This window comes from Eleutherodactylus coqui, chromosome 8 (genome assembly GCF_035609145.1).
Source record: "Eleutherodactylus coqui strain aEleCoq1 chromosome 8, aEleCoq1.hap1, whole genome shotgun sequence".
In the NCBI taxonomy this organism is placed as follows: domain Eukaryota; kingdom Metazoa; phylum Chordata; class Amphibia; order Anura; family Eleutherodactylidae; genus Eleutherodactylus; species Eleutherodactylus coqui.
This window is the reverse complement of record NC_089844.1, coordinates 108125091-108152361: the sequence shown is the minus strand read 5'-3', so window position 1 is coordinate 108152361 and position 27271 is coordinate 108125091. Positions and strand designations below refer to the sequence as shown.

Below are 27271 nucleotides of genomic sequence, written 5' to 3'. Positions count from 1 at the left end.
AAATAAGGATACAGAAAAATTCAATAGAGGCATTCAGATGGAAGAATAGATGACATTACCATGTTGCTCACTGCACTTTATTTTGACACCTCTAAAGTTAAACGGAATCATCTGCTTCCTGTTTCTCATTTATATCTGATTTCCAAACAGCTTCTATTTTCATAAAATAGCATGTGGATTTGACCTTGCACTTGTCTTTCTTCCTCTATCTGCTTCTATAGAATATAACAAAGACCAATATCTAAACACACATGACCAGATTCTTATACCTGCTCTCGTTTTCTGTATATCTGCACCCCTCCAAAACACGGTGCTAATGACTAATAACTGAAACTAATAACAAAATGTGACCAATCTTTCCTGGAATTAATGTACCCTGGATTTCTCTTGAATTACTTGCAGTTGTCATGTAAACAATTGTTCTAGTAATGGAAAGTTTCCAAAAACCATTCAAAAGTGTTGTCAGGTTTTCAGTAGATATAAGTATTGCATCTGTCATATTTATACATTGGTCTTTCCAAGAAAAAGTGAAAAACACTTCCACATGGTTGTTGACTGACCGTGCATTCGCCTGTATTACACAATCTGAGGTTAGCATTCTCATGTATTTGGTTGGAAATGCTGTTATTGTAACTATTCTGAGCTATTCATTTATCTGTTTTTTTGTACTTTGCAGTAACTGTTCTGTCACACTGAGTTTCCCTGTTCTTCCAATGGAATACCACTTAACAGACCTTGCCAATGTCACACACTACATCATTGAGGAGAAGCTAATGAAACCACTAAGAGAGCTGTACAGTGTGAATCCCATAGCAGAGTATTACCGATTTAAGCGAAGGATGATGGAAAGTCCATTTGAATGTAGGTGACAAGGTTATTTGGTGCAGTTCCACATATATTGTAAAATTGCAATATTTATTAGAATATGATATTACAATCATGAAAAGCACTTGATCCTTGCCCAGTCATGGATTGACAGTATAGAATTGGACTATTTATGTTAGTTGAAGCTATTGCAAAGCTTGAAGCCATAGAAATAATGACAATTATTATTGATCTGATCACAAATAATGATTATAAATGATAACTGTTATATCTGTGGTATTTATGTAATAAGAATAGGCAACAGTGGTTTGTAGATGAGCATAACACTTAACCATAACCATAACTTGATGACCCAGAAAAATTCCAATATTCTGTCCAATGTCACATGGAACTAAGAGAAAATAATGCAGATGAATGACATTTACAACAGTGGGAATGACCATCTACATGAAATATCCTTCCAATAGTGAAGAAGTTATTGGTCAGGATCTGGCACAAGTTTTCTATTCTAGGACAATATATTCGATAGGCCTACCATAGACATTAGATTACCAACAAATACAGGCTGACTCAGTATACAAATATCTAGTGTCTACAAACATGTTAAAAAGTATGAAACCTGAAGGACTTTTGTGTAATAGAAAATGTAGTACTGTAGATATAGATTACACCTTGACTTTTTCAACTTTAGAAATAATACACTATTAGGTCATAACTATGGGTCAATAACAAGCTCTCATCCATGATGTATTTAAACCCAGGTCTGTAACTGTAACAAGGGGCTCTCATCGACATTTAGAGGAAAGAAGGTTTCTACACCAATATAGAAGGGGGTTCTTTACTGTAACGGCAGTGAGACTATGGAACTCTCTGCCTGAGGATGTGGTGATGGCGAACTCACCAAAAGAGTTTATAAGGGGCCTGGATACCTTTCTTGAACGTAAAAAATATTACATGTTACAATAAGTAGATTATTGAAGATGGAATGTTGAACCAGGAATTTATTCTCAAACCAGATTTGGAGTCGAGAATGATTTTTTTTTCCAAAGATGAGGAGAGTTGACTTCTACCTCGTTTTTTTTGCCTTCCTCTGGATCAACATTGTAGGATAATAGGTTGGACTGAATGGACACATGCCTTTTTCAAATTACAGTGGTGCTTGAAAGTTTATGAACACTTCAGAATGTTCTCCTTTCAATCCTGCCATGAAGGTAGACTGGAGACCTTCTTCTCTGGGCACCGATTGTGGGGAATACTGATCCAGAGTACTTAGGAATTGTGATAGGGCATTTTCCATTTATCTAAACAGGGTTTGTTTCCAGCCCTAGGCAGCTCAGGGAGAGCTAGCAACCTTTAGGCTGGGGAATAACTATAGGACCAGTACTACTCTGGTATTAATACTGAGGATTGCTACCCATGTACTATAGTGGATCCTATCTCCAATAGGCATTGGCCCCATTGTTTCAATAACTCAGGACCCTTTTTTGGTTCTCCCTGTTTCTATTAATTAAGCTCATGATGAGTCGCTTTTTCCGACAGAAACATGTCGAGCCAATTAGCATCAAGCCATTTAATATCTATCTATAGTGAACCATATAGGTCTTCTTTTCAATCTGGAATATAACATAGATCAAACTTTGGGTATGTCCCTATTGACAACTGGATCCTATTTAGCGAAACAGAACTAAAAGACTACCCCGTTGATCTATTTTTTACTAATCAGTGTCTATATAGACTTGGTCTGCATTATTCTGCTAGTGGACAAGCCTAGTTGTCTTGAACAGGGGTACATACCCGTTTCAATTTTTCAAATTATTTGCCATTCCTAAAGGTTTGCATACTTTTGCCAGTTACCGGCACGTGATTTTGGATCATTTTCCTCAATGAATAAATGACCAAGTCTAATTTCATTTGTTTGATTTGGTTTTCTTTATTTTTAAGACTTGTGTGAAAATTTGATGGAGTTTTAAGTGAAGTATAAGCAGAAATATGGAAAATTCTGAAGGGTTCACAAACTGTAAAGAACCACTGTATGTTACTATATCATTAGTTGATAGGATACAGGCTCCTTGAAAAGGTGGCATCAGTAAGTGATGCTAGCAGAATATCATAGGTTAAACACATCCAATTTATTGGTCAAAATGTCAGCATCAAAATGATCATCAACAAACAAATCGTGTGATCAGATTGTCTTCTTTATGGAACTGTATGCTATTTATTACGCCTGTCCCTTTTGTTACTAGATCATGCTGTCTTGATTGGAAACAAGCACATTGTGACCTTTGATGGGAACACTGTTGACTTGTCTTCAAAATGTAGCCTCCTGTTGGCTAAGGATTTTCTACACAATACCTTCACAATAGTACTAAACCAAGGTACTGGTGGCCAAAGATCACTACATATAGAAATGAATCAGTTCGCCATTGACATCTATCCTGGACTAAAGGTAAAACTTTAAATCTCCATCCAGATTTAACATTAAAACTATATATATATATATATATATATATATATATATATATATATATATATTTATTTATTTTTTGTACACATTTTGCAATCAGTGTTGCTCCAAATGTTGATGTCAATATTTTCCACAGATAGAAGAGAATTGCCAGAACCTCGATCTTCCAACATTCAAGAATGGAGTATCAGTAAAGAAACACGCTAACAAAATTGAGGTGTCAAATCAAGAAGGAATTACTGTACAATGCGACAATCACTATGACATCTGCAGTATGACCCTGGAAGGATGGCATCATGGTATGAGTTAAACATGGCAAACTGAAGCAACTGGGCAATATGCATAAATACATTGAATGTCCCTACAGTACATGAATGGATATGTACTGTAATCCAACAAGCAAGTAGAGTAAAATTATGATAATCTGGTATGTTTGGGGTCACCAAGCTGCCATATTGTTACATATTCTGGTCCTCAGGCAGTTGAACTAATTCTGCAGTAGGGTGAAATATCAGATCTTACGTCTGCGGCCTATACAACTGAAGGTACCAGCATATAAAAGAGGACCTATCAGCTCTCCAGATGTGTGTTGTAGTAATTACATCTATTCTTCATGAAAGAACAGTTTTTGCAGCAGCTTTTCTTACAACTGTGTTATGCTTTTCCTCTCTTATTCCTGATGAATATTAAGGAACAAATGGACAACTGTGCATTATTACTCCCCTTGCCATAGAGGAGCTGGCAGGTCCTCTTTAAATGAGTAAAATGCAGACAAAGTCCAGGTCCTCTATGCTGTATTTTAAAAAGAAACTATCACAATGACCCCTTCCCCCTCCGTACCACTACAATGCATGGAATTATTATCTCTGAACTCCCTTTCTCTCCCCACAGCACGTCCGCAGACATTCTGTGCCCTGTAACGTAGAACATCCCCATGACTTCTACGTTCCGGCAAACAGTAAAGGAAAGGCAAACGGAACAGTGGCATAGCTATAGGGGTTGCAATTGCAACCTGGCCCATAAGTCTAGGGGCCCAAATGCCCCCCGCGCCATAAGAGCTATTGCTGTCCCCCCCCCCCCCCTCCTGCTCCCATTCCCAATCTCTCACGCAACGAAGTTACGTTCAATTCTACTCATGCAGATAGAACACAACATAAACAGCGCTTCTCAATGATAACAGCGCTCAGACCCTTCTCCAACTCTTGTGCTTGGTGTACTGAGACGGGACAGAAGTCGGGGCAAGGGGCTGAGCGTTGTTATCAGTGAGAAGTAATGTGTATGTTGTGTCCTGTCTGTGAGTAGAATTGAAAGTAACCTCGCTCATAATGTTGCTCTACGGTGCTTGCTGATGGGCTGTTCAACTGTGCACTGAATATCCAGACGTCTCCCCGTCTCTGGTTTCTCTGGTCTTCGGGGTCCAGGGAGACGTTCCATGCCAGGCTGTCACTGGAGACCTATAGACTCATGCTGTTGGCTTCTACGAAATAAAGGGAGGGAAGAGTCGGGGATGACAGAGCCAACCACTGAACTGGTACAAACCATGATCGAAGACACTGCATGATCGACTGGCCAAGTCATGAGGGTCCCAGTGATAGCATTCCTCACTTAGTGTGTCCCCCATAGTGATGTGTGTGCCATCTTTCTCACACACTCTATAGACTACTATGTGATTCCATGACTTCACTTCCCCCTCCTTGGTGCACTATATATAGTGATTTGTGTCCTCCTGTACATTACATATAACCCTACCAGGGCCCATGAGCCAATATGGAACACAGGCTGTTCGACAGCTTTTTGTTGGGAAGTAAGGCTGGTGGCACACGGCTGTATTTTCGGGCTGTGTGTTGTCTGTGTTATTTTACTGTACACAAGCCCATTATAGCTGTTTATGCTATACACATGGATGTTTTTTCACACTGACCCAAGTAAAATCTCATGGCATGTCCTTAACTTAAAATATATACCTGTCCGTTGCACGGTTAAGAAATAGTACATGCAATTCCTGTGTTGGCCATGTGCTGCTTGATGCAAGATACACCAGAGATCCTTGAGCACAACTTGCAGTTATGCCTGTGTGCACCTAGCCTAAAAGTGAGTTCAAAACCAATTACTTCATTGGAATCTGTGTCTTTTCATTTATCATGTATTATAGTAGGCCAGGATTTCTTTCATGGTGACGGATTTCTTTTAAAGCCCAGCTCTTGAAAGTTGATGCTTCTTTTCAATTTCAGCTGGGCAGGCTCTCAAAGTAAGCTGTATGGGGAAAATGGCAGCCCTTCAGGCTTTCCGTTTTGTCGCTTCCCTAGGTCCATTAACAAATCAGGGCTACTTTTGCTTAGTTCCTGATTACCAGTAATTTCAGTCCATCATGGTTCTAGATTACTTAAACTTCACAGTGAATAATCAGAACCCTTGATTGAAATTACTGTAACTCTGGGTGATCCAAAAGAATGGTGCATAAGTAAAGCTGATTTATTCTTACATGAATTGACACACAACAGCCAGAAGAACTGTTCAAGTTTTGAATGCACCTTTAAGATGTTTGATGTGGGCGCTATTGGTAGAACAACAGATTTCAAGTCTGTTGTGAAGTTCTACCCAGACGCATCCCAGCATATCCTCTCTTATCAATTCCACTGCAGTGGAGATACATTGTTTTAGCTTGTCTAGCTGCTTTGGTATTGGGGTCCCAGAACATCTGCAAGGCGTATTAAAAACTTGAAGAGTTCCTCTATCTTTTCATGTCATTCTGGCTGTTGTGTGTCAGTTCATGTATGAATGAATCAGCTTTACCTTTAGACCATTCTTTTTGAATCCCCTTGTAGATCAAGGAAGGTACAGAACTTCTCATTATACAGGTTTCCCAAGTGGACAATGCATTTCATAGTAACATAGTATGTCGGGCTGAAAAAAGACGTATGTCTATATAGTTTTGCCTAATAAAACCTTACTTTTATCAGTGTTAAACCATACTTAGGTCCCCATCCATTAGCCACAGCAGAGAGAAGTACGGTAGTTCTCAAAATTACAGAACCTCCCATTAGTGGTTTGGGGCGTAGCTATGACTCCGATATCTCAGATAATTCTATATGCTCAGCCATAAACATAGTTAGATCAGGAATGTGGTTATTGCTTATCAGTTAGGAGGGTTATAACATTTCTACATAACTTCTGAGGAAACCTATGAGTGTTAGAAAACCATTTGTTCTCCATACTTAGATAATCATAAAGTACACAGTTCAAACATGAAGTCTGATCATGATAAAGGAGATAAAAATATATCATACTGTTCCTTTCTTCTGAAATCTCCTTGAAGCTGAGTAGTGATAGAAGCTTTTCTTGAAAAGCAGTTTTTTTAATCTGATTGTTTTTGTACTTATAGGGGTCTCTGCTGGACTTTTTGGCACCAATGACAATGAAGCTGGAAATGATCTGACACTTCCAGAACATACTCGCGCAAACAGCACACATGAATTTTTACTAAAGTGGCAGGTGGTTATCTATTCTCTATTGATTCTTGTGTTTAAAAATAAATCAACTATTATAAACATGGTACTTTAGTATGTATTAGCGGCATTAGCACTTTTGGCTGCCTGTAGGAGTCTATCAATACCATTACCACTTGCCAAAACTTTCCTCTCCTTGTCTCGTAATATTTTAGAGCACTTTCAGATATAAACAAATGAAATATTTTATTGTTTTGTTCAGATAGCAGATCAGTAAAATATGTATAATTTTTTTAGATTTAATTATTAGCAATTTTCATGAAACCAAAAACATAATTTAGGAATAAGATAAAGTGACCAAATTGTGCCCCACCCCAAGTTGATGTCAATGGCTCTTAATTCTCTTGCAAATAAATATTTCATTATCTGTAGGTGACAGGTTCAAATCATCAGCCGATATCAGTAATACCAGTCTTCCATTCTAGAGACATTAGAACTTGTGAATATTTATTTACTCTTTTGTGCTTTACTTAGGTTGACAGCCAGTGTAGCTCTGGAAGAAAGAAGGTGAAGGCCTGCACTTCTGCACCTCATCAGAAGTTATGTAAAGCCCTCTTCCAAGGGGGGCAGTCTGTGCTTAGGAACTGCTTCAAAGTGGTAAGATCTTAAAAACACTGACAATGTCTTCAGTATATGTCAAAAAGAAAATGTTTTTTATAGTTGTCTTTTAGATGTCAGAGAGCAGTTTATGTTAGAGCCATGATTATGGCTACGAGAAGGCTCAAAGCATGTGTTTTGGCGCCCTGTGCTTTCCTCTCAGACATGTCCAGTGCTGGTAAGAAGCTTGTCGCACTCTTATCTTTACTGACTGGCCTTGGCCATGCATGTACAAGAGTATTATAGCAGTAGGATGGAGCTACTGGGCATGTGTGACCGCTGGCACTGGACACATTAAGTGGACTTTCTGAGAGGTAAAAAGGAGAAAGTGCTATAACGAATATGTAACAGGAATATCTAAACAGAGAAGAGCTCCAATTACAAAAAGTATATTTCGCAATGATCTAACATAGGAAATTAATATTTTTAGTGGAACGACCCCTTTAAGAGTGACTTTTAATTAATACAGCTCCTTAGACTGGTAAATTCAACTCTGCTACATCTATGCTATAGCCTACACATCATGAAAAATGCATGAGTACTTAGCACTCATAAGGGTGAATCATATCTACTGTTTTGTGAGCAAGGATATGCTCGTTTTTATTTTGACTGTACTTGAATGATGACGTAGAGACGTTGAGAAACTGGTCATTTTCTAAGATTGAGCGCTTTGTACAAAGATGATATCGAGGGAAGAGAACTTATGAGGAATTTTTAATGTTTTTATGGAAGTGGATCAATTTTGCAATTGGGTAAATAAGACTAGAGATACCCTGGTTGAATTAGGTGGAGGAGAAGGGGTTATAAGCAACAGGAGGGGCGGGGCGGTGTGTAGGAGGGTATAGCCAATGGGTTGGGGAAGGGTGAGGATCTGTATGTTAAAGGTGACTCAAAGGTGATGTGAAGAAAATAATTGGCCAAGGATATCATTTTTTTAAAAATGAGTGCAAATATTATCCCACAAGTCTGGTGTGGGGTTATTCCTCAATCTCTCCAGTATGTCTAACAGATTGGAGTAGAGAAAAAACAAACAGCGCTCCATAGTGCAGATCTGGGGTGCTAAATACAGGAGAGAAAAGGAATAATGGTAATTTCAAAAAACAAAAAAAAGGTCAGCTCACTCAGTCTTGCAAATGTTGCTCTCAAGCTGAAAGTTGTTTAGAGGAGTGCATCGAGAAGCTCCGATGGACCCTTGGAGATGTGTATAGTGATCCAAAAATAGAAAAAAAATTCCAGCACTTCCTTAAAAAGTTCAACTTTATTAATCCATAAAAATGGCAGAGGTAGTAACTGCACACACCAGCACCTACGCGTTTCAAGTGTTACCGCTCTTAGTCGTGGCATGTCTTAAAGCATATGAATATCATGAGAAGGGTCACCTGCTTCGAATTCCCCTCTATGAGCTCGTGCGGGCCCAGCACATCCATGAAATGCTTTTGATGGGCCTTCTAGATTATTCTACATTTCCCGTTTGATGGCCGCTGCAGGGTAAAGTATAACTGGATGCAACTTCACTGAAAGTTTCAGAAGTGGGGCCCAGCATCATTTTTAGAAGGGATTGCCATGGATAGAGAACAGTTACTATGCAGCAACTTACTGTTTTTCAATATTTTGTCTTCAGGTTCAACCTGCTCCATTTTATAGAATGTGCATAGAAGACATTTGTGATTCACATGAGATTAAGCCAATCTGCAACTTGGCGGCCGCATATGTCCATTTATGCAACAGAAACTTTGTTCCTATAGTAATACCGTCCCAATGTGGTAAGTATAATAAACCATACAAAAATGTGGTTAAAGTAAAATACTGTGTCTACCAGAGCTGTCGCGCAGATACATCTCTGGATGCAGGCTTAGGAGAAAGATTAAGTCCTACTTAAAGGGATTGTCCAAGTTATACTGTAGATCCCATGTAAAATGCATTCACCATCCAGTTACATAATAAATAGGCTTATACTCACGTCTCACCGCTCCTGCTGTGTCTGTGGCACCGATCTGGGTCTCCCCTCTGATGTCAAGTTTACAGGCTGTCCTAGTTTGTTTACAGGACTTCACAGGCGCTGCAGCCAATAACAGAGCTCAGTGAAGGATTGCTGAGCTGTTATTGGCTGCAGTACCTGTGATTTCCTGTAAACTGGGTGGGACTGCAGGCTTTAAACAAACAAAGTAGTGGAGGATGGAGAGGCATTGTGGGACATGTTAGGAGCGGTGAGAAGTGACTATAAGGCTATTTATTATGTAACCGCAGGGTAAATGCATTTTACACAGGATCTATAACTCGGACAACCCCTTAGAGCACTACTTAGGACATCCTTGTTGAGCCTTCCATTGGCTGCAGCAAACACAAGTGACCACTGCAGCACTTGTCAGTAGAAGACCAGAGGATGTGGGAGTATCGTGGCAGCAGGAGGGGAGTACTGGCTTTATTGTTTTCTGTACTCTGTATTCCCCGACTTCCACCAATTACCTCGGAAAACCCCTTTAAGCAAAGAATAAGTCCTACTTACAAATTTATAATTTCCTCTGTAAAGCCCTGCAGTGGTGATGACCGCATCAGTCTGTGTAGAAACATACAGGCAAATTCTGATAAAAAAAAACAGCTGCAGTGTGGAGAGCACCACGAGTCTGTAGAGTCTTATGTGTCATGCAATGTAGCCTAGGAAAAAGCTACGAATGATGGAATCATGCCAGCACAGCGCCACCTGTTGGAGTGGTAACCACCCTATGAGCCAGCATTCAACCTTTTAAGGCCTCATGTCCACAGGCAAAAGAAGAATTAAAATCTGCAGCGGATTTTAACTCTTCTCCTGCACGCGGATCCGCACCCTATAGGGATGCATTGACCACCCGCGGGTAGATAAATACCCGCGAATGGTCAATAAAAGTGATTTTTAAAAAAATGGAGCATGAAAAAATCTGGACCATGCTCCATTTTCGTGCGGGTCTCCCGCAGGCTTCTATTGAAGCCTATGGAAGCCGTCCGGATCCGCGGGAGACAAAATTTGGAATTTACTCACCCGCTCAGGATCTTCCCTTCGCCGCGGCTCCATCATCTCTCCGTCGCGGCCGGATCTTTTTTCTTCGGGCCGGCGCATGCACGGGGCACGTCACCGACGTGCCCTGCGCATCCGCCGGGCCGAAGAAAGAAGATCCGGCCGCGACGCAGAGAAGATGACGCCGCGACGAAGGGAAGATCCGGAGCGGGCAAGAGGTAAGTTTATTCTTATTTTTATGCCTCATGTCCGCGGGGCAGGAGGGACCCGCTACGGATTCTCCATGGAGAATCCGTAGCGGGCCTGATTTTCCCCGTGGACATGAGGCCTAATAGGCTTTGCAACATGACTAAGGGTGGCTTCACACGAGTATGTTTTTGTGCGTGCATACACGCACACAAAAGCACGCATCTATTACAACCAATGCATTCCCTATGGTGCGTTCACATGTCCGTATTTTACAGGCATGCACCTGTAAAGATGGGACATGCGTGCACCATAGGGAATGCACGCATTGCCCTTAATGGAGCCGCGGCTGCTGCGCTCAGCCAATCACAGGCAACTCTCGCCAGTCATTCTTTCAGCGAGAGCTGCCTGTGATTGGTTGAGCGCCTCAGCCAATCAGAAGCAGCTCTTTCAGCAGGCTGGGATTTTAATTCCCTGGCTGCTCAAAGAACTGCATTGCAGAGCCGGGGACAGCGCAGAGCGGACGCGGCTGAGCCACGTCAGCTTAAGAAAGGGGAGTATGTTTTTTTTTTTTTTTTTTACACTAGTTTGCCTTGTTTTTCAGGAAATGGCTTATATTTAAAGCCATTCCCTGAAAAACAATTCGGGGTGCTAGGAGCTAGACCCTCTACCGCAGCTGTCATTTGTGACAGCTGCGGTAGGGAATTCTTTATTCCCCACATCTGAGACAGGTGCAGCAGGGAATTTATATATATATTATATATATATAATATATATTAAGGGGTGCCATCAGACCATTGCCTTCAGTGGAGGCGCCAGCAGCAGCCACGACTCCATTGAAGGCACTGCACACCTGCATACACGCATCTTTTTGCGCTTACAGGGGTGCGCACATATGTACGCACAAACACACGCTCTACGCCACCCTAAGGATGTAAACCAGAACAAAATGTATCAACAGAAGGTTTATGGGTCTGTCTTTAGCTACTCAGCAGTGACTTCAGCTGCTTTAGGCTTGCTACACACGGGCGAGCTGGATTCCACATGCAGGAGGCCGCAGCGGAATCTGGCTCTAACCCCGGCCAGCGCCCCCGTGTACCTTCTCTTTTCTGTATTGCAGATGACCTCGAACGCTCACCATCGCTCATGCGCAGTATAGATTTTTTTTTTATATTTGTTTTTCTCGCACTGTCGCTGAGAAATGACGTGGGTACCTGCGGCCTATCCGCAATGTTGATTGCAGATGGGCTGCTGGTCGAACGGCTTCCATTGACTTCAATGGGAGCTGTCCGTGCGGATTTTGCACGCAAATAGAACATGCTGCGATTTAAAGCCGATCACGGAAATCTCAATCACTATTCTTTCAATAGGTGCAGATCATTTGCGGGTGACAATCGCAGATTCCGCAATTAAAATCCTGTTGCATGAAACTGGCCTTATTCTAGCTATCAGTAGGGGTCTCAGCATCTGGACCCCCAGCAATCATGTCTCCATGTCATGTCAAAAGTTTTGGAAAGCATAGATACACTTTAATTGCTTCCCTAGTGTGTATCCTAGATAGAGTGAAAAGTTATTGAGCCCAGTTGGGGACGAGGACTGATGTGAAGTATGACAATTAGAGATGAGCGAGCATGCTCGGATAAGTCAGTTACTCGAGCGAGCAACGCTCTTCTCAAGTAACTGCATTCTTGTCCGAACAGGCTCGGGGGGGCGGCGGGGGGGAGAGAGAGAGATCTCTCTCACTCTCTCCCCCGCCGCCCCCCCGAGCCTGCTCGGACAAGAATGCAGTTACTCGAGAAGAGTGATGCACGCTCAAATAACTGACTTATCCGAGCGTGCTCACTCATCTCTAATTGTCATACTTCACATCATTCCCCGTCCCCAACCGGGCTCAATAACTTTTCTCTCTATCTAGGATACGTGCTGTGGAATATGTTGATGATATATAAGTAACCGGAAATAAAAAATAGCATTTTGCCTATGTTCAATCAACAGCCTGCAACATTGCGGTAATATCTGCAGTATATTACAGTAATCAACTATATTGCTACTGCTTAATGTGCATACATTAATCCATCCAGATCTTGTTATCTTAGCGGCTCGGCACACTACTCATGGTGACAACCTTGTCACTCGTCCTTGATATATAGCGAACGCTTTAAGACTGAGTACGCTGTAATCTTTGTTTTGCTGTTAGCGCTCCATTTCTGACATCAAGGCCATTCAGTGTGCCATAAAAACATAATGGCCTTCCCACAGTGTGTTTTTCCTCTAAGCTGTGCAGCATTTACTGAAAGTTATAGATTGAAGTAGATATCGGTGCCAGCTGCTGCAGTGATGGAACGGGCACTTCATTGTGCTGTGGTAATGTGTCTGCCCTCAGTGCCGCTCATTACTAATATGCACCGCTGGCTTTCTGGTTGGATGATAATAAAATGAAATCCTATTTACTGACATCTCTAATCTATATCTCCACGTTGTTGGAAGATTAATCGCTCAGGGATCAGCTTGTTTTTTATATCGTTAAGAATACTGAACAGTTTGGTAATAGGAGCGGTTAATGGGATTCATGACTACGACCAGATGTAGCAGGGCTTTTCCGCTGCGGATTTAGATGTGAAGGTGTGCTGCAGATTCGCCATGGATTTCAGACTATATCATTAAGGGTGAAAGTCGATGTTAAAATCCACAGCATTTCCCCAACAGAATGGCATGCCAAGGACTGGGAAATCCACAGCATGCCCTGAATTATCTCTGCATGAACTGTTGGTACAAATTTGTTGTCGCAGAATTCCCCACATTTCCACAGCAGACTTCATTTCTTCAATTGAAAGGATCCTCGGCAAAAAACAGGTCAAAATCTGCATAATTTCTGCTACACATGAAAATACCCTTAGGGTGCTTTCAAATGGGCTGGAATGAGCCTTCAGGATGCACTGCAAACCGTGGTAAATTCCATACCAAAGTCTGCAGGCCATCTGCGGATTTTGATGTGGAATTGAAAAGAGCTTAAATCTGCCTGCAATTTTGCATCAACATCCGCGGTTAAACCTGCTGATTTTGGTTTGGAAATCCGCAATGCCAGAATAAGCTGCAGATTCCTATTAGCACATTTACGAGAGATACTGTGGAATTTTTCCATGACTTCATTTTCTTCTTTAACCCCACCAGACACATCTCTCCATTAGCCCCCCTGAACTTCCTTTCCTTCTACTTGGGGAAAACGCAAAATACTTTGCCTTGTTGGAAAGAACCTCAAACAATCGCCAATAAGAAGACTCAGAATACTAAAAATACTGCCGTTGTTGATTTATTTAAGGTCCACCCCAAAATTCATACTACCAATTTCCTACAAGACCTTGCCCTCAGGGACAAGTACAAACTACTCTCCAGGCAAAATCACAGCCTGAGGGTGCATTCACACGACCGTATATCGGCTGGGTTTTCACGCCGGCCGATATACGGCGGCTCTCTCTGCAGGGGGTGGAGGCTGGAAGAGGCGGGAGCAGTGCTCTGAGCTCCCACCCTCTCTCCGCCCCTCGGCACTATTTGCAATGCGGAGAGGTGGGCCAGGGGCGAAGCTAATTCCCAGAATTTAGCCCTGTCTCCTCTCATTGCAAATAGTGCAGAGGGGCGGAGAGGAGGTAGAGAGGAGGCAGAGAGGGGGCGGGAGCTCAGAGCACTGCTCCTGGCTCTTCCAGCTTCCTCCCCCTGCAGAGAGAGACGCCATATATCGGCCGGCGTGAATACCCGGCCGATATACGGTTGTCTGAATGCGCTCTAACTTTGTATGCATTTGGAACCCTTGGAAAAATTTCCAGCGCACAAATGATATGCACTGAAATTATTTGCTACTACAAATCCGCCTGTGGCTGCTAATCCCGGTATTAGCTAGCCATGTGGACAAGATTTGTCAAAAATCTCGTCCACGTGAGACGGCCAATCCGTCTCGGCAAAACCGGTGCTCCGGTGCAGATTTCCCGGCCGCAGAATGTCAAATTTTTTTTTTTCGGTTATGGTCGCGCTCCTCTCTACAGAGGAGCTGTCCGCAATGGAAAAGCATGCAGCCAGGCTGCTCCAAAACCAACAGCTAAGTGCTGCAGAAAAAATGCGAGATTTCCACTGAGAATACGTCCAGTGGGAACCCAGCCTAACTCTTGATTTCCACTCAAACCTCTTCTGTCTGATATATATTGAGCCTGGTGGATGTGTATCTCCAGATGTAGAGATTTGGGAACAGTCTACATGGTTTGTTTTCTTTCCTTATTTGTACTGTAAGTGTAAGTGACTTGCCTTTCTGAGATAAGATTGTTGCTATGTCAACCTTTTAGATATTTTATCTTTGTGGAAAACTGTCTGACATTTTCTATCTGAACTAGTTTGTACATTGTGCTTGAAAGAATTTGCTTTCAATTAAAAGAAATTTGCAAAAAAGAACAGGCTGTGGATTTGGGTGCGTTCTGCAGGCTATCCTGACTCATGTGAAAGCACCCTTAGTGACTTTATACACAGAATTAGGACACACGACATAGCCGAATCCGTGCACATTGCAAATCCCAAATGCTACACAACAGCCGCCAAAAATCCAGCAGGTTTGCATTCCTGGTCCCTGTTCTGTGACGGTAACATGCGGGTCTAGATTGAGTGTTTCTGGTTGATGGAAGTAGATAGAAATACGCTTGGTTACATCCAGGTAGTGAAAAGCTGTACAGAATGAGTACTACTACAGACTGACATGTGGCTACAACTGCATCCAGTCTAGGGAAGCAAATGTTAGCTAAATACATCAGATCTCACTCCTGTCTAATTGTTTGCTACAATGTGTCAGTGAAATTGAAATGTAGCAGTGTATAAAGCAAGCTGTTTTAAAGGCAATTACATGGGACAATTATCGCTCAAAATTCATTCAAACGAACTAAATTGAGCAATAATTGTCCAGTGTAAATGCAAAAAAGGTGCTAACAGCCTAAGCGGTGAGGTCAGCGCTCATGCAGTTGTTTAGATGACTGTCATCCCTTCTAAATAGCACATTACGCAGGCCGATCACAGCCTTTAACCCTTTGCAATCCAATTTTGGATTCAGGGTTTCCTAGGGGGCTCTCTCTTTCTGCCATTATACAATGGCGCCATCTGCTGGCTAGAGCCAGTGCTGCGGTATGGGACATGCTGGAGAGGCGCCTGACAACAGAGCAGTTATCTACAGTAAAAAATACCCTGCAGAGGTTTTCCGAAATCGGAGCTGTACAGCCTTCAATCAGAATGTCTTTAGACCTCAGACAGTGGATTGGAGAGGGTTAAACAAGTGTCGACCAAGGAGATCACCGCTCATTTAATTGACCTTTATACCAGCCACTGAAGCTCTATTAGGGGAATGTTTACTGTGACTGGAGGTGGGTGGGCTGGAACGGTCTCCGGCCCACCCCGCCTCCATTCACTGGCGATGATTGTTCCTGTGTAAAGCACAGGAATGATTATCACTGGAACGATCAATTGAGCATCTTTGTCCGACAGATCTTCCCGTGTAAAAGCACCTTAATGTTTACTTTACTAGCCAGACCTGGTAGGCTAGGGCCAGATATCAAGCCAGAGGCCAGACTACTGTTAGCTTTGCTCACACTAGCGTGTATGGCTGGATATTCCGAATACTCTGCCAACATGCTGCAGCTCATTCCAACTTTGGTAAAGAAAACCCAAAGAAATGGCAGGTCATCGTGCTGCCCAGCAACATTGGAAGCAAACAGCATTCTCAAAGTAATATTGCTACAAAGTGGGCCATGGGGCATCGGGTCTAGATCCTGTTAACTTATGCAGATTTATTCTTAGAATTCTCAGTCGTTGGGACCGTAGAGCCTGGGATGAATTCCCCCGTATATTGCGAAACCTCTATAATCTATTAAGGACAATTATTTTATTTTCTTAGTGAGTGATTGGTTCTCTACGATTTCTAGATACACATTGTCCTAGTTCTACAACTTCCAATAAGTTCTGGAGTCATGTGACTGTATTGATGTAATAGCAGCACAGTAGAGATGAGCGAGTATACTCGCTAAGGCACATTACTTGAGCGAGTAGTGCCTTAGCCGAGTATCTCCCCGCTCGTCTCTAAAGATTCGGGGGCCGGCGGGGAGGAACGGAGGGGAGATCTCTCTCCCCCCCCCGCAACTCACCTTCACTGGCGCCGGCCCCCGAATCTTTAGAGAGGAGCGGGGAGATACTCAGCTAAGGCACTACTCACTCGAGTAAAGTGCCTTAGCGAGTATACTCGCTCATCTCTACAGCACAGCCATCTATATGTATATAAAGACGAAAGCCCTCACTGACTGACTCGCCAAAAGTTCTCCAACTTCCCGATGTCGTAGAAACATGAATTTTGGCACAAGCATAGATTATCTCCAAAATAGGAAATTTACGTACGGAATGTAGTTTTCTCACTTTCCGGTGTCATAGAAACGTGAAATTTGGCAGGAGCATTGATTGTCATAAATAGGAAAAGCTAATGGGTCCCAACTCGATTATTCAATTCTATGTGCAAAAGAATTAGCGTCCAAATTTTACACACGGAATGTAATTTTCTCACTTTCCGGTGTCATAGAAACGTGAAATTTGGCACGAGCATTGATTATGTCATAAATAGGAAAAGTTAATGGGTCCCGACTCGATTATTTAATTCTAAGCGCAAAAGAATTAGCGTCCACATTTTACGTACGAAATCTAATTCTCTCACTTCCCGATGTCATAGAAACTTGAAATTTGGCACGGGCATTGTCATAAATAGGAAAAGTTAATGGGTCCCAACTCGATTATTCAATTCTAAGTGCAAAATAATTAGCGTCCAAATTTTACGTATGGAATTTAATTCTCTCACTTACTGATGTCATTTTATATAAAGGAAACGTTGCATGGTTACCTCCCCGTGGGGTTTCCTGGGCAACGCAGAGAACTATGCAAAATGGTGAACATATGTTTTCTCCGGTATCTCTAAAGTAACCACGACTTCATAAGATTTTCCGTGTGAACACCAGATAAACACCCGTACCAAATTAACTCGGGTGAAGCCGGGTATATCAGCTAGTCCATTATATGGCAGTAATTGTAAGTATGTGAATTGGTAACTAACGCGTTCTAACTTGGACTATTTTCTTCCTGCAGTGTGAATCGAGCCCCATCCACAGCAGCAGCGGTGACGTCCATGTTGTGTAGTATCTGAGGAGTAAGAACACATTAAGTGCTTATATCTGACCTTTGTAAAACTTGTATTCACCTAAGCAGATATAAACTAGATCTGAACTAACTAAGTCCAAAACAGGGTATAGAACCGACTATCTAGAGCATTTTACACCTCCCCGTGTTCTGTTGTAAGTAACACTATTTTATTTTTAATAAAGAGGATTCTTATTTCATATTCAAACTGTTTTTTCTTTGTTAGTCTATTAAATAAGGATCAGCATTGCCTTATAATATGCTGTAACGTCCCTGACATCATATCATGTTGTGCCATTTTTCTAGGAACTTTTATTGATGTTGAAACAAGTTACAGAAGTTTGTCTATCACTGAACTAGTCCGTGTGAAGGAGCCTGCAGACTTCTTTTGTGAGGTCTTTGACCAATCACATTCACTGCTGCCCAACAGTAAATATGAGCTTATTTTAACGAGCAAATCAGCTGTCACTGCAGGGGCGTAACTATAGGGGATGCAGTTGCACCTGGGCCCAGGAGCCTTAGGGGCCCCATAAAGCCTCTTTTTTCAATATAGGGAACCCACTACTATGAATAAAGCATTATAGTTGGGGGGCCCCTTACAGATTTTGCATTCAAGTTACGCCTCTGGCTGTCAGTTTGCAGATGCAGCTGCTTAAAAGGAATCTGAGCATACTGTCCAAACAGCAGGCATCATGTTATAAAGCAGGAGGAGCCGAGCAGATTGATATATAGTTTGTAGAAAGATTTGTTATAGCTTGTATTGTATTCAGTTATATCTCTGCTCATTCTGAGCTCAGAGGTTCAGTGGGCGGTCCTATCAGTGATTGACAACTATTTCTGTATGCACAGTCATAGGCAGCTGTCAGTCTCCAATAGGACCACCCAATGGACCTCCAAATGACTTAAATGAATAAATTACAAGTCATACTGAATCTTTTCTCCATGGTGAAGCTGTAAGAAAATTTAGACACTTGTTGCTGCGTCCTCACAGGTAATGAAGAATCACTAGTAGTCCGAGGAATATCAAGAATGGCCAACCCATTTATTTAAGATGGCTTTTCATTAAAGGGGTTTTCCAGGCAAAAAGTATTGATGAACTATCCCCAGGAAAGGTCATTAATAGTGTGTTGCTGGGGACCCACCATTTGGCATCCCTGACGATGAGCTGATTACCCGGCCCGTTGCACTGACATATGGTATAATGCACTGGTATAATTTCATTATAGGGAATGGGAGTGTAAGTACCCTAGCTGGCTTTCCTCCTATTGAAATCAATGGAACTGATGCGGCTATTACGCTTCCACGTCCGTCCTGGGTATCGGAAGTAGAAGTGCCATAAGTGTAATAGCCAGCTTCAGCTCCCAATAATTTCAATGAGATTGAAATTAACTAGGGAACTTCTGCTCCTGTCCCCTATGATGCACATCATCTCCACTGCACTGATAGCGGGCTGGATGATCAGCTCATTTCTGGAGATCCCAAGCAGCAGGTCCCCAGTTTTCCAGAAATAGGTCATCAATAATTGATCGGCTGTGGTCCGCTGCTCGTGGCCTCAACCGATCAGCTGAGCGGGCACATGCTATCAGTGCTACAATAACAGAGGTCGGAGTGGAAGCCTCTGCTCTGACCTGTATGTAGTGGCCTGCAGGCACGGCTCTCATTGAAATCAATGGGAGCTGTATCTGCCATTACAAGTGCCAGCCACAACATGGAAGTCAGCACAAAGACTTCTGCTCTGACCTCTGTGTTGCGGCACTGACAGCATGCGCCCACTCAGCTGATTGGTCGGGGTCCCAAGCAACGAACCCCAGCTGATCATCTATAGTATTTCAGTGGAAAACCCCTTTAACAACTGATGACAGAAAAACTTCAGGGGACTAATAATTATAATTTGAAGTTGTATGGAGGAAATAACCTTCAAACGGCTCAGGATATATTTAATATATCATTCTAAAATGATTTGTTAAACTCCATTGTGATGATAGACGCCCTTAACTTACTACTCCTCCCATTTACAGAACATCGTCTGTAATGACTGCAGACAAGACAACATCTTAAAATGATGCATTGGAAAATCTGTTAAAAATGAATTCGACAAACGTAGGTTATAAATTACTTCCAAACCCATAAAATACTGTTTGCTCCCTGAACCAGTGAAAGGCAAATAATTGTCTTAGTATCTAAATCAAACATCATAATGAGATCAGCCCGCTGGAAATATGATAGATTTTACTGTTGAAGTCGTAAGTAACAACGAACTGTATTTGTGGCAGTCAGTGTTATCACACTCCGGTAACAATGTAGCAGTGTTTCTTCTATTGAGATCAGTAGGGGAAACAAGGCAGACAGGTTATAGATTAGGGTCACCTAGCTCAGTTTTTGAAGTTTTTCTTTATGCAAAGCCAGAAGTGGAACATGGGGAGATTTATAAAGGTGTCAAACAGCAATATGACAAATATAGTCCTATTACATGTAATACGACAAACACAACTCTTAACAGCGAGACAAATGTAGATAATATTACAGATATTGAATATGGGAGATATGAGAAGTGTCCTTTTCTTTATTCAGGAGCCCAGAATCTCTTTGAGCAGGTCTCTGGCGCAGTACAAGAACAATCCACTAAAGACACATACAAGCTGGATGAGCCCCACGCTATATTATAATTTGAGGAAAACTTTGACCCCAAAATCAAAGCAATAATACAAGACGCAATAACTGTAGAATTCAAGTGCCACTGATGTGGTGAAATAACCCATGTCAAGGTAGTCACAGAAATAAGATGGAAAGATGGCGTAAGAGAAGGAGAAAAGATTCCCTTAGAGTGCTTTTACACCTGACAATTTATTGTTCGCATGAGCAATATCAGATTTAAGGAGGTGTTCCCATTTCCCTATTTTACCTCCTGTGCAGTTTCTGACTACTTCCCGATTTCTCCTCACCTCCGGATTGACAGCTTGAATTTGCATTTTCCTGCTGTCCTTGTATCAGCTTCAGGCCTAGAACGGTCACCATAAAAACCTCCCTGCACAGTCCATCCAACTATGCTAGTTGTTGCCTTGTGCCATCCCCTTCTTCAGTCTTCCCAGTCCCTCCTTTTTGCCTACCTCTTCCAGTTTGCCTTCACATTCTATATCTGTTGTGTTCAACTCACATGCTGTAGGGTGCGCTCTACAGTCTGGACTGTAATCTATGTAATTTATCTAGACATAACAGACACTGACAGCCCTGATAAGCTCCGTAAAACTGAAATCTATTGACCTCCATAGAACTGCTTCTGAGTTACTGAGCATGCCCAGATGTCTTATTAGGATGATATTGCAGAACAGTGGTTGGGTGGTGTTCGTTCTCGTTGACAACTTGATCGGCTGGGGTCTGTCGATTGGGACCCCGACCGATCAGCTAATTGTGCCCCCGCTGACAAAGCTGCAATTACACAGGAGTCAGAGCGGAAGTCTCTCCGACCTCTGCATAGTGGCCGGCACTTGTAACTGCAGACTTGGCTCACTTTGATTTCATTGTGAGCCAAGCTTGCCGTTACAAGCGTCGGCCACTTCACAGAGGTTGGAGCAGATACTTCTGCTGCTTCCGCTCTGACCAGATGTAATTGCGGTGCTGTCGGCCAGCGCATAATCAGCTGATTGGTTGGGGTCCAGCGTGATATAGGTCATCAATAGTATTTTCCCCGGGAAACCCTTTGAATATTATATTTCATTGATATTGTGCTCGATGTTTGAGCTGTCTCTTTCTCCCTGCAGCTAAACAAGTAGATCCCTAGAACCCATGCTTTGAAAGTGGATACATGTACCTCGTTCTGTATGCGCACAGAAGATACCTGGCAAAGGAACGTGGAGGGTACCAATAAGAGGAAAACTGCCACAAGAGAGTTAGGGGTAATAGGCCGTGAAGATCAAATATTGCCCCAAACCACACCAGATATGGAAACATTTTTACACCAGAATTTCTGCTCTTCGGGGGCGTTCATATGTCGCTGATTTGCTGCAGATTTTGGGGCAGATCTGCAGCAGATTTCATTGAATTCAAATTGAAGGAGTTAATATCTGCTGCAGATCTGTACCAAAATCCATAACATCTTGCAGCAAATCAGTATCATGTGAATGCGCTCTTTTAGTTGTTCGGTGTAGTCAGTCTTCAAGATTTCGGCTTGTGTGGTCCACTGCACAACACTTTTCTTGTTATGTAGACTGGATGCCATTCTTAGAAATGAGAACACTTCTGTACTCTGCATGTGTGGTGTAATTCTAATTGCAGTTTTTGGTACTCGTTAGCATTGTGCAAGTCTAAACATACAAGTACATACTGTGAGGGGTACATAAAAATGTATAAGCTGTAGCCAAGTGGGAAATTCCATAAATTACATTTCTGACAACTAAATAAAAACATATGAGAAGCCAAATACTTCAGTACAGTATGATCCATCTTGTGGAAGGATTTTACAAGAGCCTTCAGCAGTACATTGCCAGAATAAAGGCCACAGTACATATATATGCTTGATACTGTCAGAGCTGATACTGGCATGGATATCAGACAACTGAAAGCAGTACAAAACCGAAAACCATTTAGGGTCGCCGAGGGTTGTGAATGCCAAGCTAACTTATAGGCTCAAACCAGGTGACCCTCTGAGTTGGGGTATGTAAGTGTTATACTTACCTTCCCCGGTGTGAGCACTGAAAGCCATCGCTTAATACATTCAGTGGCACCCTAAAGAGGTCTGCCTGTGCTGACACTGGGAGAACGCCGGGGAAGCGAAGTATAACACTTATCTCCAGACTCAGTGGGTCACCTACATTCAGCCTATAAACTTAGTTCATACGACTAGAAGTAGGGGACTGTTTCTGACAGCAATTATTTAGTTCCTTGATATCCTAATCAAAGGGATTTTCTTCTAAAGACAACCACTATCAATATGCTCAGTTAGAGGGACATCATAGCCCCTCAGGAGCCCCCTCTATAAGGCTGTATTCACATTAGTGAGCACGGTATCAGTCCAAGAAACTTGGACCAATATCGTGCTTGTAAACTTGTGATTCTGGATACGAGCTTTAATAAAAACACATGGCCTCACATCTATGTACCTGCTTCCAATAGAGATCAATGGTAAAAATTGCATCGCACTCGCATGCAAGTGCTATGCGATTTTTTTAAAAGATCCATTAGGAAATAATGAGCGCTTCCTTACAAGGAATCACTCAAAAATAGGAGATTAAGCAATTTTGCAGCATAGCTACGGGTGAGGGGAAAAAAAAAAAAAAAAAAAAAAAAAAAAAAAAAAAATCGCTCATGTGAATAAACACATTCAAATCAATATGTTATAAACACACGAGTTCCATCTATATTATTCACACAAGCGTTCTAACTAGAGATGAGCGAACGTACTCTGTAAGGCCGATTTCGCAATCGAGCACCGCGATTTTCGAGTACTTCACTACTCGGGTGAAAAGATTCGGGGGGCGGGGCGTGGCGTGATGGAGCAGGGGGGGGGGGGTGTAGCAGCGCGGAACAAGTGGGAGCTCTCTCTCCCTCTCCCCCCCACTGCGCCCCCCGAATCTTTTCACCCGAGTAGTGAAGTACCCGAAAATCGCGGTGCTCGATTGCGAAATCGGCCTTACCGAGTACGTTCGCTCATCTCTAGTTCTAACACAAATATTTAGCCACGTAAAAACGGCAGCCGAATATCGCAACCATCTGAAGCATTGGATTCCAATGCATTCATTCAGATGGGCGATTTTCTAGCGCACAAAATCACCATAGCATAGGTGTGCGGATTCTGGCCAGCCGCTTTTCCTTGTGCTTGGAAAAGAAAGCTCTTGTCCCATCCTTTTGCTAGAATACACAGGCCGTTCCCATAGACTCCTATGGAAGCCTATGACAGCCATCAGAAAGGGAAGGGGAGGGAGTTTAGCAGTGGCTAGCGTTGCTAAAGTCCCTCCCCCTCCCGGCAGCTCCCATAGGCTGGGGAGTGAGGAGGAGAGACTTTAGCAGCACGAGACGCTGCGAGAATTCCGGGCTGCGGCAAAGCCAGAAGCCACGACCTCTTGGGGTGCATATGGACTGGAGTTGGGAAATCACTGCCCTACAGTGATGTACTCTAAATCCTTTGTAGATTTGAACTTTCCTAGCAATTCAAGAATGGTTACATGCTTTTTTAAATGAGCGCTCTGCCTATGATTTATGCATACAGGAGGAGGATGCATTGCTGCCTATTTTTTATTTAGACAGAAGTACAATAGTCACATCAGTGCTCATGTGGCTCATCATCTAATCTCCCGATCTCAGGTACTCACCTATCTAGTTTTATAGTAAGTCAGTCAACCTACCAGTATGCTTGTAAGAGCAAAATCAGATTAAAGTGGTTACCTGGTCACCTGTGCTGCCATACACCGATCAGGCATAGTAAATAACACTGATTATCCTGTGACAATGTCACCTGTCACTGGGTGGCATATATTGGGCAACAAGTCAACACTTGAAGTATATGCATTCAGTAAAATAGACAAGTGTAAGGATGTGAGTGACCTTGATAAGAGCCAAATTGTGATGGCTAGATGACTGGGTCAAAGCATCTCTAAAATGGCAAGTCTTGGGGGGAGGGGGGGGGGGGGGGGGGTTCCGGTATGTACCTACCAAAAATTGGCCAATGAAAGACTACTGGTGAACCGCCAGCAGTGGTCCAATGAAGGGCACCCAAGGCTGATTGATACGAGTGGAAAGCGAAGATGGCATAGTCCTGTCCCACAGACGAGTTACCATACCACTAATTGGTAAACAAAAATCTCCTGCTGGCTATGCTAAAGAGATTGCAGAACACACAGAGTGTCACAGATTGCTGTGTATGGAACTGCAGCGTGGCCAAGCCAATCCCCGTTCACAGCTGAAAGCGTGCACAGTGGGCACGTGAGCATCAGAGCGTGACCATGCAGCAATGGAAGACTGTGACCTCTCCTGATTACTTACACTTTCTTTTTTTATGTGCACAGCTGGATATGTGTGCGGCACTTATATGGAGAACAGATGGCATCAGGATGCACTATGGGAAGAGGCCAAGCCAATTGGGGGCAGCGTGATGCCCTGGGCAATGTTGTGCTGGGAAGCCTTGGGTCCTGGCATTCATGTGGATGAAACTGTACATGTACCACATATCTAAATATTGCACAGAACATGTATACTGTCATGGCAGTGGCATTCCCTAATGGTGGTGCCCTTTTTCAGCGGGATAATGCACCTGCCACACTGCAAACATTGTTCAGGAATGGTCTGAAGACCATGACAAAGAGATCAAGGTGATGACTTGGCCTCCAAATTCACCAGGTCTGCATTCAATAGAGCATCTGTTGTAAGTGCTGGAAAAACAAGTCTGATCCATCTGCTGCTAAAGTCTTGGTGTGAGATACTCCCACCTTCAGAGGTCTTGTGGCATCCATACCCGAGGGAGAACTACATTGTGGAAATGTTCAAACAGAGACTGGAGAGACATCTGTCTGGGATGATTTAGTGAATCCTACATTGAGTAGGGAGTAGAATGAGCGAGTATACTCGCTAAGGCACATTACTTGAGCGATTAGTGCCTTAGCCAAGTATCTCCCCGCTCGTCTCTAAAGATTCGGGGGCCGGCGGGGAGATCTCTCTCCCGCCCCGCAACTCACCTGTCACCCACGCCGGCCCCCAAATCTTTAGAGATGAGCGGGCAGATACTCGGCTAAGACACTACTCGCTCGAGTAATGTGCCTTAGCGAGTATACTCGCTCATCTCTAGTAGGGAGCTGAACCCGATGGAGGTCCCTTCAAACTGTACCATTCTTTGACTATGCTAAGCAGGAGGCTGATTGGCATATATAAACTCAGTAATATAGTGTTTAAGCATGCCCACATGGCCAATTCTGCCAGTTGTTATTGGGTCCCGAAACTTGCATAATTTTCAAGCTCTGAACTATAATAATCTGTAACCAAGAATCAGTACAAGCTCCAGAACATAATATAATGGACTTAAAAAGTTAACATTTTATGGGGATTCATTCTATGTGCAGATCATACAATGGTTGGTGGACATAAATTTTACGTACACAATTGAATTTCCAGATTAATCTTCTTCAGCACACACTGGTGTATATGCAGACTGATAACACTGGGGTGGAGGACATGATTAGAAGATCTACACATGAGCCAGCTTTCCTCATTGTGTATTGTGAACGTTTCATAAGAAACGAACATATTATACAAGATGACAAATGTTGTGTTGGAGGTCAAATCTGTCATCATATCACAGATCAGCTAGACTTCAGAGCTGGAATGGGTGGAGACGTTTGACACATTGTTTCCAGACTTCGCCTGTTTCACTGGATCCCGCTGAAGAGATATTTTTGTATGGAAGATATACAATGGCAGTTCCTGGGAAGTCTTCTAATCCTGGTCTTCTCCTGAACACCGCGTGGATATTAACAATTATAAACAGCGATTCGTCTCTTTGATAAGGGATATAAAATGAGGAATCCAGCCAAATAAATTAGTGCCTCTAGCTGTGAAGTTTGCTCAAAACAACTTTAAACCAGTTCCAATGAAAAGCTGCGTTAATGTAGCGGCTTCAAAATGATTTACATTCCATACTGGTAAAAGCAGTGATCGCAGCACTTACTACACAGTTGCTGAGAAAAATATACGTGGGGCAATGCAAGTTACAGTTTTCTCACCATACTGTTATATCATGGGAAACATCCTGAAAACATATGAAATCATTTGTCAAGTCAGGGCAAGAGGTTGCATGGCATGTTAATCCTAGATGAGTTCAGAGGTTGAGTTGCAGATAAAATGCTGCTTAGATAAGAGATCAACGATAACATTTTTGTACAAAATTAGATTGCTCATTTACGGACGGGATGAGAATAAGACAGCTGTGCAGCATTTTCCATCGTTTCACCAGAAGGTGGCAATGTTCACAAGTCTGGGCTCAGCGTACAATTACTTTCATACTGGGTCTCATGAGTACAGTGCATCACTAGTGCAGCCAAGTCATGTCAACGTATGTCCGTAGCGGATAAATGGGTCAAGTCTTCCATTATGATGTGGAAAAATAAAGACTACTTACTGCTGGAAACTCTAGAAAGCTTTGGAGAATATAGCAGACAGCTGCAGATACAACTCCAGTCTTCTGTGTGCACATTTGGGTTACGTTCAGGTAAAGCATGTTTCTAGTCATTTTAGTGCAAAGTGTCCTGCAGGGATAGAACTCACATTCAGATTCTTGCAAATTTTGCTGAAACTCCTCCTCACCAGTTGCACGCATTCATAGGAGTTAAAGTATACTTGTTTTTCTTTGCGGTAATCAGTAGTACATGTCCGTATATGAAACTTTCCTACACATCCTACATGGGGGAATTTGTATCTTCCTTAATTTCGCAGTGCACACGTAGAAGGTTTCCATAGGCCATCATTAAGCCAATACAGGTAGTGTCATTTTTCCCTCCATTGGACTGGTGTGCATTGGAA

General features: G+C 42.6%; 1 protein-coding gene across 1 annotated transcript in view; it reads left to right on the top strand.

The window, feature by feature from the left end:
- The window catches only part of LOC136577911 (uncharacterized), a 235001-nt gene extending 217164 nt beyond the window's left edge, over positions 1 to 17837 (top strand). Inside the window, exons 60-66 of the mRNA XM_066577827.1 lie at positions 677 to 861; positions 3069 to 3271; positions 3426 to 3588; positions 6672 to 6781; positions 7270 to 7392; positions 9014 to 9155; positions 17720 to 17837. Of these exons, the coding sequence (XP_066433924.1) occupies positions 677 to 861; positions 3069 to 3271; positions 3426 to 3588; positions 6672 to 6781; positions 7270 to 7392; positions 9014 to 9155; positions 17720 to 17724 (931 nt within the window). The 3' untranslated portion in view covers positions 17725 to 17837. The remainder of the gene's footprint in view (positions 1 to 676; positions 862 to 3068; positions 3272 to 3425; positions 3589 to 6671; positions 6782 to 7269; positions 7393 to 9013; positions 9156 to 17719) is intronic.
- The last annotated feature ends 9434 nt before the right edge of the window (positions 17838 to 27271 follow it).